This window comes from Anastrepha obliqua, chromosome 2 (genome assembly GCF_027943255.1).
Source record: "Anastrepha obliqua isolate idAnaObli1 chromosome 2, idAnaObli1_1.0, whole genome shotgun sequence".
NCBI lineage: Eukaryota > Metazoa > Arthropoda > Insecta > Diptera > Tephritidae > Anastrepha > Anastrepha obliqua.
This window is the reverse complement of record NC_072893.1, coordinates 5,468,183-5,488,566: the sequence shown is the minus strand read 5'-3', so window position 1 is coordinate 5,488,566 and position 20,384 is coordinate 5,468,183. Positions and strand designations below refer to the sequence as shown.

Here is a 20,384-nt window from a genome sequence, read left to right as displayed (position 1 = left end):
TAATATTACTCGCATTAACAGCAAATCAGGTAATAAATTGGAAAATACCATATTTTACGTACAGGGTGGTCCTATAAATATGATAATTCAGCCACCGTAGCCGACTGTGTTAGTGCGTGATTATCATTCGGGAGTGCAGGCAATGGCAAACCTCCGGGTGTCTTTCTGCCATGAAAATGCTCCTCATAAAAATATCTGCCGTTCGGAGTCAGCTTGCAACTGTAGGTCCCTCCATTTGTGGAACAACATCATGACGCATGCCACAAATAGAAGGAGGAGCTCGGCCAAACACTTAACAGAGGTGTACGCACCAATTAAGGGGTTATCTAATAAGAGGTGTTATTTTGATATTCAAAGAAAAATGCTATTTTTTAATATAAATGATCGGATGTTTATTTTATTATAAAGAGGAAGGTATGCCGTTAATAGTGGAAAATAACATCAGGCAAATGACCACCACGACCACACTTTCATAAAATTTTCCATAACCGAATTTCAAAGTGGCTGCCCTATGTCCTCGATAGCCTCACGAATTCCATCTTTGAGGTCTTGAATCGACCCTGGGCTGTTGGCGTAGACCTTCTCTTTCTCGTGGCCCCAAAAAAAAAGTCACAAGGTATTAAATCACAAGATCTCGGTGGCCAATTGTGATCACCTCTTCGAGAGATAACACGATCCGGAAACTTTTCCCGTAAAAGATCAATGGTTTTGTTGCATGTGTGGCACGTAGCGCCATCTTGTTGAAAATAAAGGTTGCCCAGATCAATACCATTCAATTCCGGCTATAAAAAATCGTTAATCATCTCTCGATAGCGATAGATAGCACCTTTTATCGGAAAACCTTATATTATTCTTTTTATAAATAAAAGACGTATGACTATTTTTGAATTCATGTTTTTTATTCAACTGACTTTCACGCCTGGCTTATAGTCCACAGCTCAAAACAGAGGATAAAGTAAGGTGCGCCGCAGGGCGGTGTCTTTTCACCTTCGCTTTTCTACTTTTATATCTCGAAGGTCCTTCCACCACCAGATGGCAAAGACAAAAAAATGTTGCTAGCGACAATTGGCCGGTTGGTACTGAATTACGTTGCACCCCTCTAGTCGCTTGGTACTAGGGATTCGCAGTGGACAAAGCTCCAGACTTGCCAAAATATTGCTACAGAATAACTACGGGATGCCTCCTCTAACATCTTCATACTCCCGGTTAAGGAGCACAGTAAAATGTTCAGCAAGCAATTCCTGCTTGGATGTTATCGTAGGAATCATCCTTGTAGACATTTTTTAGAGCCTGAGCCATCACCCAGGCGAGTCAGGAGGCATCTCTCCGACTACACCGGGGAGATCCAGAACAAAACACGACTACACGACTACAAAACACGTTTCCAAGACTGTCGGTTCTACGTTACCGAAACGACCCGGCCAAGGACTGTCACTCCAGCAGCATTCCCCGTATGTTAGTGTGAGGAATGTTTGTGCTGCTACAACAACAACAACGACTAAAACTACTGGATCGGATAGTATACAGAGAGACATCTAACGGCATTCATCGGGATACTCTCACCGCCTTCCTAAACTCCCGACCCCTGAATGCCGTTATCGAGTCCAACCACATCCAATGGCAGACGAAGAACTTCAGCTGCCTCGTGAGACCCGCGTAACTTTGGCTTAACTACGGACGGGATATTGTAGCAGCTTAAACTCCTGCCTTTACAGAATCGATCCGGACATACTCAATAAGTGTCCGGCATGCGAAGGTACCACGCACGATACTAACCACCTATTCGGATACCCTCTCAAACCCACTCACTCTCTGGACCCAGCCTGTCGAAGCAGCCTGTTTCCTGGGCTTATCGTTAGATGAGTTAGACGATGACGATCGGTGATTACACCGCAATAGCTGGGCTTTATGAACTGCAACAACAGCAACAACTGGCTTTATAGTAGCCCATTCTGCCAATCCAATTTTTCATATATAATATATTCAATGAAGTCAAATCGTGACTGCTGAACAACCAATTGACAACTCAGTAGCGGCTGATTAAGCGATTTTCGAATACTTTTAATATTTTCCACATTTGTTCCCAACTAAAAACTCAATTAGAATTAATTTCAAAAAGCAGTTTGTATGTATGTAAAAAGTAAAATTAAGTTTTGGAATTAACTTACATACATAAAAAATATAAGTGCTGATCACTGAGCACCGCTCAACTGAGTCACCCTTTCATTTTTGTTAATTTCGTAGGTTTCTGGGCAAAAGCATAAAAATAAAGTTTTTATTATTGAAGTTATTTTTATCTTATCATTTACCTATGTTCCACATTTTTTAAAGTGCGTAGATATCATAAGCGTGCATTAAATGTACATACATAAGTGCTTATATATGTTCATATGTATGTATGTATATGTACATAACGGAAAAAAAAGTTTAATAATAAAAGCTAGAAATGTTTGCTTAGCCGAAAAGTGTTGCCGTGTGGCAGAAATATGCTATGAGTTGCGTGGAGCATTTTGAATTATGCTTATGAGAGGTTGCGGTGTAGGTGTGTTTTCGAAAACTTTTGAAGATGTATTGAAAGTGTGTTTGTTTTTATTGCTTTTAATTGATTCAAAACTACTCGAATGTTGATAAAAGATACGGCGTGGAACAATTTAGCACAAAAATATCACAAGCCATTTCTGTCTCTTAAATCAGGCGAAAACATCAACTCACTGAACAAATGATTTCCAAAAGTGAATCGGTCGAATCCGCAACTGTTTGTATTTTAACATAACTCATAAAGTACTCAATGCAATTGCATACAAAGTATTCATCACTTAATTATGGAATGAAAATTTTAAGTTTTCAGTTTTAAGTTGGTTAACGCAAACCTTTATTGTTATTATTACTTTTTAACGAGGATTCGTCTATTATGCTTCACTCACACAATCATATTTAATTGCTAATGCTTTGCGCCGCCTACAAGCTTTAATATGCAGCTTACCGCCTACCACACCCCAACCATTTTCGTTTTTGTAAATGCCACCACTTAAAGAGCTTAACCCAAATTTTCCATAACTCTGCATGTGGCGCTCAAATGAATAGTCATAAGAGGAGCAATGGAAAAACGAAACTGGTAAAAGTATTGTAGATATGCACGAGAAATCGTGCAGTAAATATTGTAAATAAAAAAGAATGCAGTATTAATAGGAAAGTAGTAATGGCCTAGTCGCCACTCTGTGCGCTTGCAACGCATGTAGATTTCGTAACTGAACCTGTAGCGTCGCCCTGCATGATTAATGGGACCAAAGTCGCATCAATGCACGCACTCACACACACGTTCCATAGCTTCCGCAAGCATTACTCACTTGTCTACACCCAAACAACATAAAATTGAGAAAAAAAGAATAAGCGAAAATAAAATATGTTTATTGTTGGAAAAATGTATAATAACACAGTGCAACAAGTTTCGACGTATTTATTTGATGAAACCGAAAGTAAATGAGAGCTTAACCTCCCATAACAAAGTCCCAAAAGAATTTGTTGGTCATAGATCAGTTTTTTTTGCCCGCGCATATTTAAAAGTTGCCTTTTTTGAACTACTCTGCAGGTAAGAAAAGTTGAGTAAAACTCGTTTAAACAATGCATTTTGTAATGAAAAATATTATTTTTTGTAATTAACACTAGATTTACGGACTGAGTCAATGTGACTCATTAAAAATTCTATTGCTATATATGTACACACAGTCTGTGTCAGAAAAAGAGAACCGCGATTATTCATGAAGTATAAAATATATATATTTAAAATTTTTTTACATGAAAGAATGTACAAAACTACGAGTCGCAATTACTCAATAAACCGTGTAGTCTTCATCGTTGTCGAGTATAGCCAAGCATCTTCTTTATGCTTTGAACCAGCTTCTCTGCGTAGCTCGTCGACAAACAGGACTAGATTTTGCGAACTTGGCGCACGAGTTGCTTTAAATCATGGACTGGCCTTCTGGCAAGATTCGTTTTCATAGTTCCGCACACATTTTCAATGGGGTTGGCGTCTGGGGGCTGGGAAGGACATTTTCTTGTTTTGTTGTTTCTCAATGTGTTTTTCTGAGAGCAGTGGTTTTGATGATGTCGGGCGGTAGGATATGTTCGCCTCCTTCAGTTGACGTTCGATGATGTTGATACTCTCATCTATTCCCTTTTAAGCAAGAAATGATCGTGTAATCACAAAGAAGGGTCCTGCTTTTTTGTCGTCACTCGCTTCAAGCCGCGCTCGAAAAAGTCATCAACATTTTTTTACACTTATACCGCTGTTTCCACATTACAACAAACTTGTTTGATTTTTTAATTACTTTTGCAGCCGCGGCGTAAGATAATTTCGGCCCTTTCGAATATACAGGGTGAACGATATGAAGTGTTACCAACTTCACACTGCTGGTATCTATAAAACAGCTCATGACATCAACGTCAAAATTGTTCTAATGACAGTTCAATATATTGTTTATAAGCCATCAAAACCATTTGCGTCTCAGTTTTGAATTGAATTCTTTTTTTTCTGTGATGGAATTCAAACGTAATAGTGTGATTGCGTTATATTTGCCTGGAAAATCACAACCAGCCATTGTTCGTGAGCTCAGTCACCTCAAAGTGAATAAAATGTTTGTGTATCGCACTATAAAACGTTACAATGATACTGGTAGCATTGCACAACGCTATAGAGGTGGACCAAAAGAAACCGTAACAATGCCAGAAATGGTTCGGAAAGTGAAGTCTCGACTTGAACGAAATCCACGTCGAAGTGGAAGAAAAATGGCCAAAGAACTGGAAATATCGGAAGACAGAATTCCACGCATATTGAAAAATGAGCTCAAGGTCAAGGCTTACAAGTTCCAAAAAGCACACGATCTTTCACCCCAGCAAAAAAAAAGTTCGGTGCGAAACAGCAAAGGAGTTGTTGCGCTTGCACGAACGTGGCGAATTTCCTAACATTGTGTTTTCTGATGAAAAAAATTTCCCAATTGAGCAGTTCATAAACACTCAAAACGATCGTGTTTACTTGACCGAACGCTCATACGAGAATTTGAGTCTACGTATGGCCACTCGAAGCAATTTCCCATCGCAAGTAATGGTTTGGGCCGCAGTGACCGCTGATGGACGCTCTCCAATCGTTTTTATCAAGCCTGGTGTCAAAGTAAATGCGACTTTTTGTCGGGAAAATGTTTTAGAACCTGCTTTAGAGCCATGTACACGCAAACATTTTGGTCGTAGACCATGGTCGTTCCAACAGGACTCGGCACCGTCTCAGAAAGCTCGTTTGAATCAAGAATGGTTAAAAAATCACGTTCCACACTTCATTTCGTCCACGCAATGGCTTTCGAATTCGCCAGACGCAAATCCGATGGACTATTCCATCTGGTCCATTTTGGAGAGCAAGGTGAGGACTAAAAATATGCCAGTATGGATGCGCTGAAAAAAGCGATTATACGAGAATGGGCCAAAATATATGATTGGCTCGTACACCCATCATATATGCTACGACTTTCTATTAAATGAAGTTTACAAACTGTTAGTTAAAACTCTATACAATCGGAATTTTTTGGCTGTTATTTTTTTGCACTCTAAAAACATACAATAATTCCCCGCCAATTCAGTTGTGAGTTACAGGGTGTTAACAATGGAAATCGTTAAAGAGAAAATTCGGTACATTTTACAATTTTTCTTTGTAGAGGCGAAAATGCAAGCCAGGCTGCTGAAATTGTGAATTGTGATTTATACATTTATTTATAAATGTAGATAATGTCGAAAATGTTTATAAAATCACTGAAATAATCCAAGTTGACCGGCATGTCAGTAGTCGTAGCATCGCCCAGGAGCAAAAGATCGACCATTTTACACCATTTGCGCAAACATGTTTTCCCCTACCTAATACAATCTAAGCTGTATTATAAAAAAAGTTTGCAAACACTTAAAGTCCAAAAAAGATGAATTTTTGTAATGAAAAGTTTGTGACTCGAATCGATTAGTCCCGGGATTTTAAAAATTCAAAAAAGGCCGGGATTCCGGGCTCAAGGAATTGACGTAACTAATACCAACGTTGGTCTCACGTTCAAGTTTTCCCTGAGGTGTCGCGTTATATGCACATACAAACATAAATGCTTATAACTGTTTGCATCAAAGCTACGAGTAGCGCAAATGCAAGCGTAACCACATTCGGTTACCCGTTTGCTGAAAGTGAAATTACTTCCTGTTTTGTATGTACGTTTAGTAGCCTGGCTTGTTTACCTACATATTTGCCATCCATTTGGTCCGGCGTGTTATCAATACAAAGTGGCCCACGTCACCAACTATACTCGGTAGCATTGCCGGCTATTTGCACCATATTTGGCCGGTATCAATTGAATTTTCACATCCATAATGGACTGGTTATGGCGCGCTGGAAAATGCGTGTCAATGTGATAGGTGTTTTATGTTGGCATGAGTAGTTTAATCGAAGAAAGTCAATCACATTTCATTGCCCAAGTGCCAAAGAAATCGCCATATAGTCAGCTTTAATTTCTTGCCTTAGATGTAACTACCAGTAAAACAGCATTCACTTATTCGAAAGTTCGTTTGCGGTGGACGCGAGCTTTGTGTGGCACATAATACGTATTTTGTACTTGGTAAATAAAATTTTAAATATTTCTGAACTTTTGACAAACCTATTTGAATAAATAGGAAATACAGAAGGTTTTTCGAGTGATTTATGTATTTTTTTTTGCATATATTATAGGTTTGCTGGCCCATTGCAGGCCGGCTTTACTTGACTTTGAAAACTTGTATGGCCAAATGGTCACTTTGAACGCTGTCATAACAATCAGATGATTCGTAAATGAAAGAAGTAAACAGAGATGTTAGCCATATTCAATACTAGGTTGTTCAATAAATTTTGCGGTTCGATAAGAAAAACACAATTTTATGGTTTGAAATACACTTTATTACTCTGTATAGCTCCCTGAACATCAATACACTTCTTCTAACGAGATTCCAATTTATGAACTCCATTCTTGAAGGGAGAAACTGGAAGGTCTGCAAAATACGCTTCTACAGCTGTTATCACCTCGTCATTTGATGAAAAACGATTTCCACGTATGCAAAAAGGGGACAAATATAATATGTTGAATACGGTCTTTCAAATTTCAAACAACTCTCTTTAAGGCCAAATACTAATTTTTTATAGATATTTTTAGGAATTTTTTTTAAGAAAATAAAATGCGATCGTTTTGATTTTATAGTATGTTATTATTGACATCAAACATCAAAAAAATAATATTTTTTTTTTTTTACATATATTTTTGTAGTAGTGTGCTATTGATATAAACCTTTTCTATCTACATATTTTAGTATTTCGTGGCCGTGGCGGGGTATGCACTTGATCTGTGAGAACTCTAAATAACTTTGACAGTTGCTTTCTTGCATAGCGCCTTGCTTCTTTTATAGCGTCTTGCTTTCGTTGAAGGATTATGATATAATGATAATGGTATAATAAATACCCTCTGATTATATACCCTTGATTGTAACAGTCAGACAATTTTCGAAGACCAAATTCCACACATTTCAATCAGAATTTTAAGAAAAATATTGTAATAAAGTCCAATTAGAAAAAAAATTTCAGTTATTTGATGTTCAATAAATTGAAAATAATTGCAGGAGCAATAATTGCGAAAGAATTTATTTCTCCAAAGAGATTGCAGATAAACCTTTTGAAAGTACATATGATATTATATAGGGTTTTTCAGTAAGAGCGCTTCAACTTTTGAACTTTTTTGAATAAAACACAAACGGTGTGACTTTTTTAACTAATTTTTTTTTTATTGTCGAGTTTGAACATATACATTTAAGTATGAAATTCGATTTCTTTTGCATGACCACCGCGTGCACGTTTTACGAAGTCCAATCGTTGAACCCAATTTTCGACCACTCTTTTGCATAAATCGGCCGAAATTCCAGCAATTTCGCGTTCAATATTGGCTCTGAGCTCACAAATCGTCGCCGGCTTGTTACCGTAGACCAATGACTTCACATAACCCCAAAACGGGACGGTTTGTTAAATGGACCGTAAAATGGCCGTAATGCTCTTAAAGTAGCAGCAACAGAACGATTATTTTCATAAAAAATTTGCACGATTTGCAATCGTTGCTCAAGTGTGTAGCGATCCATGATGAAATGTGTACTAATGAAGTTTACAAATGACAAGCGAAAAATAAAAAATATTGCGTCGTTCGCCCTCCCTATCGGAAAAAAGTTGAAGCGCACCTATTGAACAACCCTATATTATATTTTGACAGTTCACACTGCGACAGCACCAATTTTTTGCGGTAGCACCATAGTTTTTGAAATTTAAATTGGCATTACTGCATTTCAAAATCGATTCCCAACAGGTTGCGTACTGCGTTTTACAAACAATTCATCTCTGTGTGCATGACGTCACAATGCTTCAAAATAACTGATCTCGCCGATTCTACCACATCATCAGTCATTCAATCAATTCAGCTTTTATGGGCTTCAAAATAATTGACGCCCGTCGCGATGACTACAACGAACTCGCTGGTAATTTTATATATTAAAAAATATTACTAGTTAATCGTAGTTTTGCATTTCTAAGTTAAATAAAATCGATGTTATTTATTACTTTAACCTTAGGCATTTAAAATAAATGAATTTTTTTTTTCATGAAAAATATGAAAATAAATGTTAGAGCTATTACCGCTTTATTCGATAATGACTTCAGCTTTGTAAACTATATGTTAGTAATATGTATGTTCTTACATAAGTATGTATGTTTGATATGTATTTAGAAGATAATATGGAATTGATTCATATATCGATTTCTAGTAATCATGAGTAAGAATTATATGCGACCTCAATAGTTATCGAACCGAGTGGTGCGCTTTTGCTGAGTGCAAATATTGAAAAGAAAGAGCAGATGGCACCTTATTCTTTACATTTGGAGTGCATGTGGGTGAATATATACATACACATGTGCGCTGCATGCATGTGTTGCATATGTGTAGCGCACACTTCCAATTCACCATTCGCTACTTCTGCATCTGCTCCCTTGTGTAAACAAGCGGGCACAGCTTAGGGGCTGATATGCGTGACAGGAAGCATCAGCAGATCCGAAGGCGGCACGTGCCGTTCTGAAACGTGTTGCTGCTGCTCCGCAAATCATTTCTATCAATAAGCGCGTAGAATAATTTTCTGCAACAATGATTGCTTCCGCCAGACGCACGTATACGAGTACAAGTATGAATGTTTATACATACATACATATGGATGCATGAAATATTGATAACCTTTATACCTGGCAAGAGATGAACATTTATTAGAGCTACTTTTCAGATGTTTGCCGAATGTTTGTTTGCTTGGGTTTTGGGTTACTCCAGGCCATTGCCTTCGCGTGCTTGCCTGCATACAAATGAACTAATGTATGTGTGTATGTATGGTACTGAATTCTAGCTCTTAGCCTTACGACATTTGTGTATTTAACTACTTACCTTTTGGATTAGATATACCATAGTTTGTACCATTTGTTTTGGAATTGCAGTATATCTACCTGTATTTTTTGTTTGTCTCCATACCTTTGAGTATGAGTCATCAGCATGAGGGATGATGCCATTGGCGCTTACGCAAGCGCTCTTATTGAGATAAATGTTTGTACAGTTTTTATTAGCTGCCGCGATGCCGCATTAAATATGCTACACAAATATGTACAGTGGTCCACAAAATAATAGAAGTGCCGGCATGAAAAATATGCAATGGTAAATTTCCAACGGTTTAATTTTTTGGCATAAGTTCACATACTTCAATCGAAAGTAAACAAAAAATAAAATTTCAATTTAAGTAAAAGAAATTAAAAATTAATTCCACATAAAAATAGAAGTAATTTATATAATAAAATATTATTTTAAACTGTTAGCAAAAAAGGCCTTCAAAGCTTTACAATACGAAAAAAGACTAATACTTCGTTGAATAGCCTCCGTTTTTCAGCACTGCATCACATTTTGTGGCATAGAGTCTATGAGATCCTTATAGCCTAGACAGACGGCGGCGTTAATCGGGATTACCGGCGCAGTTGATTCTGATTAAAATGTTAGTGTGACCGACGGTTGTTACGCGGATTAGTGAATAGCTGATTTGCTTATTGGATAGTTTTGTCAGTAAAAGATGGACCGCAGGCAACAAATACAGGTATCAGCTGCCCTGATACTAAAAAAATCTTAAATTGCGATTTTTCCAATTGCTTCGATATATCAAAACAATTAATGTAATTTCGAACGTGTTAGTGCAAACTAGCATTGCATCCAGTTTTTCATATTCTTTTCTTCAAAATCTTCATTATTTTTCATTTACAATAGATTTTAAGTTGCCATCGAAAATTCCCCTTGTCCGCTTAAATTTTGAGAATTAAGTCTAACCTGCAATTTCGAATTAAATCCCGATTAACGCCACTAGCAAAATTTTGCTTCATATTTTATTATTAGCGTCCACTTAGGTGTACCGCTATGGTGCGGCGTCACTTACATGTATTATTTACAAAAAATTATACATACATTCATGTACATTCTTCGTGCCGGCACTCCTATTATTTTGTGAACAACTGTATGTGTTTGCTTTTCATAAAACAAATTAGGTACATTTCACGTGCTCTGTATGTGTTACTTAATTGCTAATATCAGGATTTATTGACCTAACATACATACATACAAGGTGGCGCAAAATTAATTTACCGGAAAATGTATAATTTTCGCAATGGTAATTGTTTTATTTAGTAAAAAAGTTATTTGAAAATAAAATTGCTAAAGCAGAACGAAAGGGGTTTATTGGACTATTTGTAATTTTCAACCAAAAATGCAGAAATGGTTGGTAAACATAACCTAAAATAAAATTTAAATAAGTATGCAGAAGTGGCTAACAGTTCTTTTTTAATGCTGCGTAAAAAATTCATGGCGTAAGGTTAGTTTGGTGAAAAAAGCCATGTTTTGAATGTTGTTTTTTGCGATACAGATTTTCTTAGTTATTCAGTCAATTTCTAAATAATGTTACATTTGAATTTTCTTGTTTTGCATCCGTTATATAGATCCATACCTAAAAATACTCTCAGCTAATCGTAAAAAAAGCCCACAGTTGAGATCACCTGATTCCAAAACCCTCTTTTATGTAACATTGTTGTATAAAAAATGATTAAATTTTGATATTTTTCAATAAAAAAAGCATTATTATAGCTGAGAAATATATTTGTTATTGTAATTTCTTCAAATCAAAGATATTATTTTGTATTTATTTTTTTGTCGATATTCTATTGTTTATAATGTTACCATAAAAATTCTAATTTGGCATATCAACCCCGCCAGTAAGCTCAAGTAAAAATACCAAGCACTCACACTATTACACACTTAGGAACCTGTCAAACTCACACCCAGAGTGCTTGTCAAAAAAATAGGGAGAAGGAGAGTGTTTTAGCTTGTATTTCTGTACAAATATTGTATCTGACCTTGGCCTTAATAAGCGAAATTTCTGATAATTTAACATAATTCGATCTCAAAGAGGAAATTACAAAAAACAAAAACACGAAAATTGGTACGCTCACCACGTTTCGTCAAAATAGTCGTTAGTTTTATCGATGACTTCTTCGTTCGACCCAAATCTCTTCTTCATATTTTACTAAATTTTGTATGCTTTTTGTTTTTAACTTCTTTTACATACAAAAATGAAAAAAAAATTTGTTAAAGCACCTTTCTGGTCTAGAGGGTGAAAATTGAAGGCGTTTAGAATTGAAGAAAAACAATCGGTATCAATTGAAAATCGTTTTTATTCATTAGTTCAGTTCTTTATTTACAAAAAAAAATATTTTTTTCAATGACGATAATAAAAAAAATTGCTTCCCCTGACGTAACACATGCCACTGGCGTAACTGATTGGGCTGCTGAGGTACGTCTGAAGAAAAAAAATGAGGTCGATTATTCATCAGGATATATGTCGCTATGGTGGGTAGCAGATTATAAAATTATAATTCTGCTACCCGCAAGAGCCACAAGTCTACTCAATAACATATTAAAAATTCAAATCAATCGGTTCAGTACTTTTTGAGAAATTACCAACGTCAACTCGGAACAAATAGTTTCAAGAAAAACATGGTTAACGCGCTTATACCTAGGCGTCGTACTCCAAACCCGTCTCGTTTTAATTGACTGTAACGTCTAAACTACAACGAATTTCAATATAAAAATTTGCTGGTATATTTTTGAAAGTATAAACTGTCATAACTTAAAAAAAAAATCGATTTTTTCGAAATTCTAGACCAGAAAAGGTGCTTTAAGTTTAATAATTTTACAAATGGCGCTAAAGTTGACCCTCCCGAAAAATTAGATCTGGACGGTGTTGTCCATTTTGGCTCTTCTATTTATCTGAAACACAAACACAAAAAAATATTAATCAGTATGACTGTAGCTATATCCCGTACTAGAATAAAAAAAAAGAAAATTTGACAAATTTGAATTTGACACTCTAAAAATCGGTTTTAGTTTTAGGGTTTTAATCAAAAAATACGAAATTAATGAAATTATAATATGATAATACTTTGACCATTGATGTTGTGAACAACATATTAAAATTCAGACGAATCGGTTGAATAGTTTTTTTTTTTGACAACACCAGACCGAAAGTAGTCGTTTCGAGATAATTGAGTTTAAAGTTTGAGGAATGAGAGCGCGCGGACCGCTCTCTACCTAGTTAATGGGCTGTAGAAACTTTATTTTATTGGGAATTTCCGCATGAAAATTTCACAGTATGTTCTTAAGATACTATACTTTTGAAATATCGAAAAAACAAAAAAACGGTTTTTTGAAATTTCTAGACTACCGGGTCTCCTTGAAGAGAAATCTTCCTTGCCAAATTTTTTAAATTGGCGCCGAGTCGATTAAGCAGCTCTAAATAATTTTCACTCTTGATGATTTTATACTTTTCAAGACTTTCCTTGTGTATTAAGTCGCATGCTTAGTAAAATATTCTTGTCACCAATTTTTCATATAAATGCGTTAGTTCCGACAATTTAAAATTTTGTTTTTTAAAAGCTCTTTAAATCAAGTATTAAAGCTAAAATATGTATATATAATTTTTTATATTGTCTGCAGATAGTAATTTTATAATTTTACATTGTGCTTCCTCCTAATACGCGTCTTCTCTCCACTGTTGTATTGCCACTCTGCGTTTTTGACTGCACCATTCCATGTTCGCGTTGTCATTCATTCTTTAATCTCTTAGCATTTTTATGTGAGCAGGGAGTATTTTGAAACTATTGCACAACTGGATAGTGGCTTCATGGCTGAACTTCTTTCTGCAGTGCGTTTCTTTTTCATGTTTTCCCCTTTCGAATAAGGTCTATCTGAAACCGCGTTGCGTTTGCGCTTTGCGCCAGACCAGTAAACAATTGGCGGGATTGTCACTTAGTCAGCTGTGGCTCTCCTTTGTATGTACGAGTATGTATGTATACTTGTAATGCATATTCAACCCCGTTTTCTCTTGTGCCTACCTTCCCTTCGCTGTAGCTTGTTTTCCGTGTTTTGCACCTTCGTATTTATTTCAATTTAGAGTTTACATCGGAACGGTTCTAAAGTACACCGGAGCAAATTTGATATCTCAACTGAATCAAAATTAATAAAACGTAAAATTGCGAGCAACTTTGAAACTTTTCCCTAATTAAAATCAAAACGTTGGATATGTGGACAGTTTGCTTACTGGTTCATAGCCTTTTTTATGCATAATAACCTTTGTTGTTGTTGTAAGTTTGATACTTTGTGTGCTAAAATAAAATGGTGCATTAAAAACATCCAAAATGTTGGCAAAATAGTTTTCTTATTCGATGAAAAGTTGTTGTGCGGTTTTTATGTACGTTCGTTGTTGTTGTTATTTTTATAGTGAAAAAAGCTAAGTTCAAGTCGTATTGAGTGTTAAAAATAAAGCAAATATACTTGTATATTTCCATATATACAGATATAAATAAATAGTATATATAAATCTTTGGGAATTCTACTAAACAATTTAAATCGCCGTAGTATTTATTTTCTATCAATTATCACTAAGTTGCTGGGTTCCATGAAATCATCTAATTAAGTTGATTAATGTTACTAAATTACTCTTTAAAATATCAGGATTTATTGACCTTAAATTTGCTAAAGTGATTGGGTAAAAGTCCACAGAAATATGTCTCTGTATCTTATTTCTCATTAAGCCCGTTTATTGGGAAACGTAAAAAACGGCAATGTTTACTTGGAGAAGTGTGAAATTTTCTGATTTTAATAAAGAGCGCAGACGATAATACAAATATTGGGTGATTTTTTTAGCTGCACGGGAACTATGATTTAACAGCTGAGAATGGCAAACTGTGTTAACATTTCTCTTTAGTAAGGGTTGGTTGGCAAGTCACCTTGAATTTTTTAACGCCAGAAGAATGCTTACGAATTGTGAAAATTTGTTATGAAGAAAATAAATCTTTTAGTAAGGTCATAGAGCACTTCGTCCATTTTACGTGCGATTTACACGCTGGCTGACCAATGAAGCGGTCCTTATTTTTTGCGAAATGAAGAAGGATCGGCCGTTGCGGTGAATGGTGATCGAGTGATACTAACTGCATTTTTGTTTCCAAAAATTAATCAGCTAAACATAGCCAATCATATTAAAAAAACAATGCCAAGAAATTATCTGCCAGAATTTTTTTTCTTGTTCACTCCTCTCGGGAGCATAGGGTCTCGACAAGACTCTTCCATCTTACACGATTCTGTGCTGTTGTTTTTGCACCGTCCCATGAGATTTCGGCATCTGCTAGTTTGCGCAGCATCGACCTTCTCCAAGTGTTTTTTGGTCGACCGCGACCGCGACCTCTGCTCCCTTGAGGGTTCCAGTCAAGTGCCATCCTCGTGATGCTATCTGGTCTTTTTCTCAGTGTGTGACCTATCCGTCGGCACTTTCTGCGTTTGATTTGCCTAAGAATGGGTTCCTCGTTCGTTAATCTCCACAGTGCATGCTGTTGTTGTTGTTGTTAACAGTATAGGTAGCCCTGTGTGTAGGCACATCATCGTTCGTCTTCGTCTAGCTCATCTAGGGGTAGGCCCAGGAAACATGCTGTTTCGACAGGTTGGGTCCAGAGGGAGAGGGGGGTTAGATGAGTCGGTTTGAGGGGGCATGTGAAGAGGTGGTTAGTGTCGTGCGGGGTACCTTCACATGCCGGACATGTGTTAGGTATGTCGGGGTCGATTCTGGATAAGTAGGAGTTTAACCTGCTACAGTATCCAGATCGTAGTTGTGCCATTGTTACACGGGTCTCACGGGGAAGCTGGAGCTCTTCATCTGCAATAGGTGGTGGTTGGACTCCGATTACGGCATTCACAGGACGGGAGTTCATGAAGGTGGTAACGGTCTCCCGGTGAATGTCGTTTATAGACTGTCTAAATACTGTCCGGTCCAGTAGGTTACGGTCAGTCTTGTCCTGGATTTCGCCAGCGTAGTCAAGGAGGTGTTCCACAGTGCATCGTTACTGATGGTGTTTGGACAGAATATTCTGCAGATGATGCGGAGGCATTTGTTGATGAGGGGTTGTAGCCTTTGTGTGATGGTGTTAGAGACCAGCCATGTTTCGCTTCCGTACAACAATACTGCCTTTACACATGAGCCGAATATCCGTAGTTTAGTGCGTCTGGAGATTTGCGACTCCCTCATACCGTATGCATTCGCTCGAATGCCGCTTTTGCTTTGTTTAGCCTGCAGTTGACATCTTCATCTGCTCAACCACCTGCCGTGATGATGCAGAAGCTTTCAACGAATTCCACCGGGCATCCGTCAACCAATATCTGCCTTGCGTTGTTGTGGTTAACTCTCATGGCCTTGGTCTTAGCGATGTTGACCTCCAGTCCGACAGTGCGTGCCAGCGCGCCTAGTTTGTCCACCTTCGCTTGCATATCGGAGAGCTTGTGAGAGAGGAAGCAGATGTCATCTGCCAGATTACAATAAAAGAAATCATTCCAACAATATTTCATTTTAAGTTCTCAAGCAAAAAAACACCTGATATGCATGGCATATGATTTCTGATAATTGGCCGCCTCGTGACGTTGGTCCTATAGATACAAGTTTTCATTACATTTTGTTATAGTACCGACTCAATTTTATCACTGGAGCCTCGCGCTTCAGTTCCATTCGAAAAATCACAAACGGTAAATTCTACGGTATGATCACGCGGATAATGAGATTTTCGGACCATCTGCGCAAACCTGTCACCAATTCGGTAGTGGCTTTTTACAATTTTAATAAATCAACTAAACTTTTCTAAATCTATCTGTCAAAGTTATTCATTTATTCCATTTTTTCACATACAATTCTTAACGCATATTTGTAAATAAGAAATGATAAGGAGACGCTTTCGAGTGTTGCGAAATTGTACGCTGAATGCGGGTACGTTGTGAATTACTAATGCGATGACAAAAAGTGAAGAGAGGATAACATGTAAGTTCCAAATCGCAGAAATATTTAAACATTGCCATGATGAAAACAGTGTTTACACTGGGGTAGCCAGTTTAGTTGATTTTTTTTGTATTTGCCGGGGACTAGCGCTCCAGTGAAACGAAGGTTGGCAGAAAAAAAGTCAAAATTAAAAGTCGTATAGTGAAATGCAATTTCACATATTCGTGAGTAGAGTTTCACGGCCTTTTGAACACAGATCCAGAACTACTCAGCAATGCTTAGTATTTTAAATGGGATCTCTAATTCTATGGAGCTCAATATTTCAGTGTTGAAATTGAGTTTTTCATCACAATCAAAGTCCATGATGAACATAAGTTTAACAATGTTTTTTTGTTTGCTGACTTTTGTAATAACAAAAAGCATCAACACCTTAAGAGCTCTGAAGATATTTTCGACAGAAAACTAATTCGCTTAGACAATATCAACATAAAAGAGAGTATAGAAACGCAAGACTCTGTGAGGAATATTGAAACCTTTTTTCTGAAGAAGGTGAAGAAGGCAGTTAATGCTCACAGGGATCAGATCGAAAAAATATTAATGACTAAACACTTCTTCTACTTTCTAGCGCGTCCAAAGTAATAAGGCTGCATATCGAGCATCGTAAGTTTGAATCGGATCAAATGAGCGAATAGGTTGAAGAGTAAATCGAATGATATTTTTTTATACAAAGTGTGCAGTGTTGTGTCTTACAAAAAATTGCTTTTTGTGACACTCGCTGTATTAAGGTATACATCCGTCGCTAAGAAAAAACAAAACGATTATAAAAACGGGATTCAGAAAAAAGAAATGTACGAGTATGTTTATATGTGTGTTATAAAAACAAAATTATGGTTGGTTGGTTGGTTTAAGAGTGACCCCGCATCGGAGTGCCACATAGACCGCAAGTTAGGTCCGTTGTGTTGCCCTAGAGCTCATTATGTTATATGATTTCCCCACCTAACCGAGATTTTTACTATAGATTTTGGTCCAAGATATTAATTCGTTTCGAGAATTTAATGAGAGATTCGATTTTCAGGTCCGAGAGTACTGAAAGATTGTCAATTGTTGGAGAGCCTAGAAGAGTGAGTCGACTTCTGGCTAGGCCAGGACAACTGCACAGCAAATGCCTGCTCGATACTTCCTCATCTTCGTCCTCGCAGTATCTGCACAGGTCGTTTTGAGGAACCCCGAGCTGACGTGCGTGAGTGCCCAAAAGGCAGTGGCCGGTGATAAGAGTTATTATATGCCTTAGTTCGTGTTTCGAAAGACTTATAAGGGTTTTTGTCTATTTCAGATTGTAGGATGGCCAGATTTGTCTGGTCGTAACGCAAGTAGTTTCCACTCACCACCTCCGATCAGCAATGCTGTGAAAATAAAAAAAATACAAATTATACAAAAGCAAAGCAGAAAAATTTCCGTAAGGCAGGTTAAAATGTACAACTTCTGTTTCCTCGCTTACGATCCGATTTTTAATATTGTCAATACTTATTGTATGCTTTATTTTCTTTACAATAATTAATTAACATTAATAAATATTTTATTTTTTATTTTCGTTACAGATGTCGTTAACGAAAAAAGATCCCACCCTGCGTGTTGCTGCCAATGATCCGCACTTGGTCAGTTTAGGAGGTGGACGTTTGAGCACAGCTGTTACCATTCATTACATACCCATAGGTGAGAAAAACTGCGTTGGAAAATATCTGTATACAAACCTATGTATTTGAAGATTAAAAACTATGAATTTTCCAACTGAAAGGATTTTTAAGTGCCATAATACTTTTTAATGGTTTTGCGTTAGCGGAAGGGCATATTTTGTTTGTTTGAATTTTGAAAATTTTTCTTCGCAATGTTTGCGCACGCATACAGAATTTCATAAAGAATTTAATTATTCGTATCCATGTCCGCATACACGTACATACATATTTACAACAATGTTAGCTATTATGCGAGTTAGAAAACCGGTAAAGATAACTAACACATTTATGTCGACATATTCTTATGCGAGGGTATATTCCAGTGTAGGTGCATGGAATTTATTGTATAAGTACATATACATTTACGTGCATTTATATACAATAACGCATGCCTGCAAACGCATACATATCGGATGTTTTTTTCGATGCTATCGATATCGATAACTATCGATTTGACAGTTGAGAATGGCAAACTGTGTTGACATTTCTGTTCAGCAAGGGTTGGTTGGCAAGCCATCATGAATTGTTAAGCGCCAGGACAACGCTTCCAAATTGTGGAGATTCGCTTTGAAAAAAATATAACTGTTTGCGAAGTTCATAGACCACTTCGTTCATTTAACGATCGGTTTACACGCTGGCGGCATCATCCAGAAATTAATCAGCTAAAAATCGACGACATTTGTTCCAACAAGACGGCGCAACTTGCCATACATCGCGCCCAACAATCAATTCAGCATTAAAACCGATGGCAATGTCAGCCTTGAAATCCAACGAAGAATCTCTCTTGCCAACAAGTGCTACTTTGGACTAAGTAGAGAGAGAGAATGATGCTAAAATGTAAGTCTATATTTGACTGGGTCGGTACGGTAACTTAGCTTCGATCGGATCGGAACCGGATCTAAATCTAAACGCATATAAGTTGCAACTCTGGTGCAGGCATTGAAGCAATTGGGCTATTGTTTGCTTCATACGTTCGTTGAGTTGTCTGAAAATCAGCAGTACGGATATTTACCCTGAAATTATCTTCAGCTTTGGCAGTCAAAGCTCCACATAAAAAACCATTTGCCATTCGGAGTTGGTTTAAACTGTAGGTCCCTCCAATTGTGGAACAATATCAATACACACGCCGCAAATAGGAGGAGGAAATCGGCCAAACACCTAACATAAGTGTACGCGCCAATTTCTTTTTTGTTTTTTATGGCCGTCATTTCCGGCTTAATGGGTATGTGGATAAGTAATGTGTCGTTTTTAAAGTGCAGAGTTTCCCGAGACACTTTATTGCGACGGACTTTAGATGTGTCATGTATCATTTCGAAAAGAGAGGCCTACCAATCGGCTTAGACAGCCGTCATGTTATATGTTTCCTTTAAACTACGAGGTACATCCAGAAAGTAATTGTACTCAATTTGTGTAGTTTCTAAAAAAGTTATTAAAAACAAAAATTGCATAGTTACTTTTGTACAGGTGTAAGTTAACTCGCTCACCTCTTCCTTCATTTTCTCATCTGCTGAAAAACTCTTTCCACTCATGTGCGCCTTCAGGGATATGAAAAGATGATCTGAAGCCACCAGGTTCGGTGAAATTCGGGGTATGGTTCGAAACGGTGTATGATCCAGAAGATACTTCGTGGCGTCTACCATGTGAGGTCTTGCATAGTTGTGCAGCAGACAGACTAGACTACCTTTGTCAGCATGAACCTCATTTTATTCTCAGGGTAGCAGATGACGTTGCGCATTTCCCACTTGGCGGGAATTGGATCGACATTGTTAGCAAGAGATGCTTCTGGATCAAACGTTTTCAACATAAAACATGTATTAACCCCGAGTTTGTCTCATTTGGAAGGGGAGAAAACAAACTATGCGGCAGTGTTGCCACCATGTCGAGCAAACAGTTCTATGGTCGTGAGAGCCCCTGTACAAAAGTATTTTTTAGACGTGGAATTGGAAAGCGTAGATCAAATTAAATATCTAGGACCGCTTCTCAGTAGAACACATGGTATAACGTTTGATTGAGGGCGGCCGCGGAAAAGGTACTTAGACGACATTGAGGACAATCTAAGAAGCATAGGAGCGACCAACTACCGTAATATGTTTATGGACCGAGATGCATGGAGAAATATTGTGGAGGAAGCTAAGGCTCACACCGAGCTGTGATGCTTTGCATGATGATGATGAGCCCTATACCCGA

General features: G+C 37.3%; 1 protein-coding gene across 3 annotated transcripts in view; it reads left to right on the top strand.

Moving 5' to 3' along the window:
- LOC129239590 (pleckstrin homology-like domain family B member 2) overlaps window positions 1-20,384 on the top strand; it is a 92,305-nt gene that overhangs the window by 42,369 nt on the left and 29,552 nt on the right. For all 3 annotated transcript variants that reach the window (XM_054875200.1, XM_054875198.1, XM_054875199.1), the window contains exon 3: window positions 18,063-18,177. In XM_054875200.1, coding sequence (XP_054731175.1) covers window positions 18,063-18,177 — 115 coding nt within the window. The remainder of the gene's footprint in view (window positions 1-18,062; window positions 18,178-20,384) is intronic.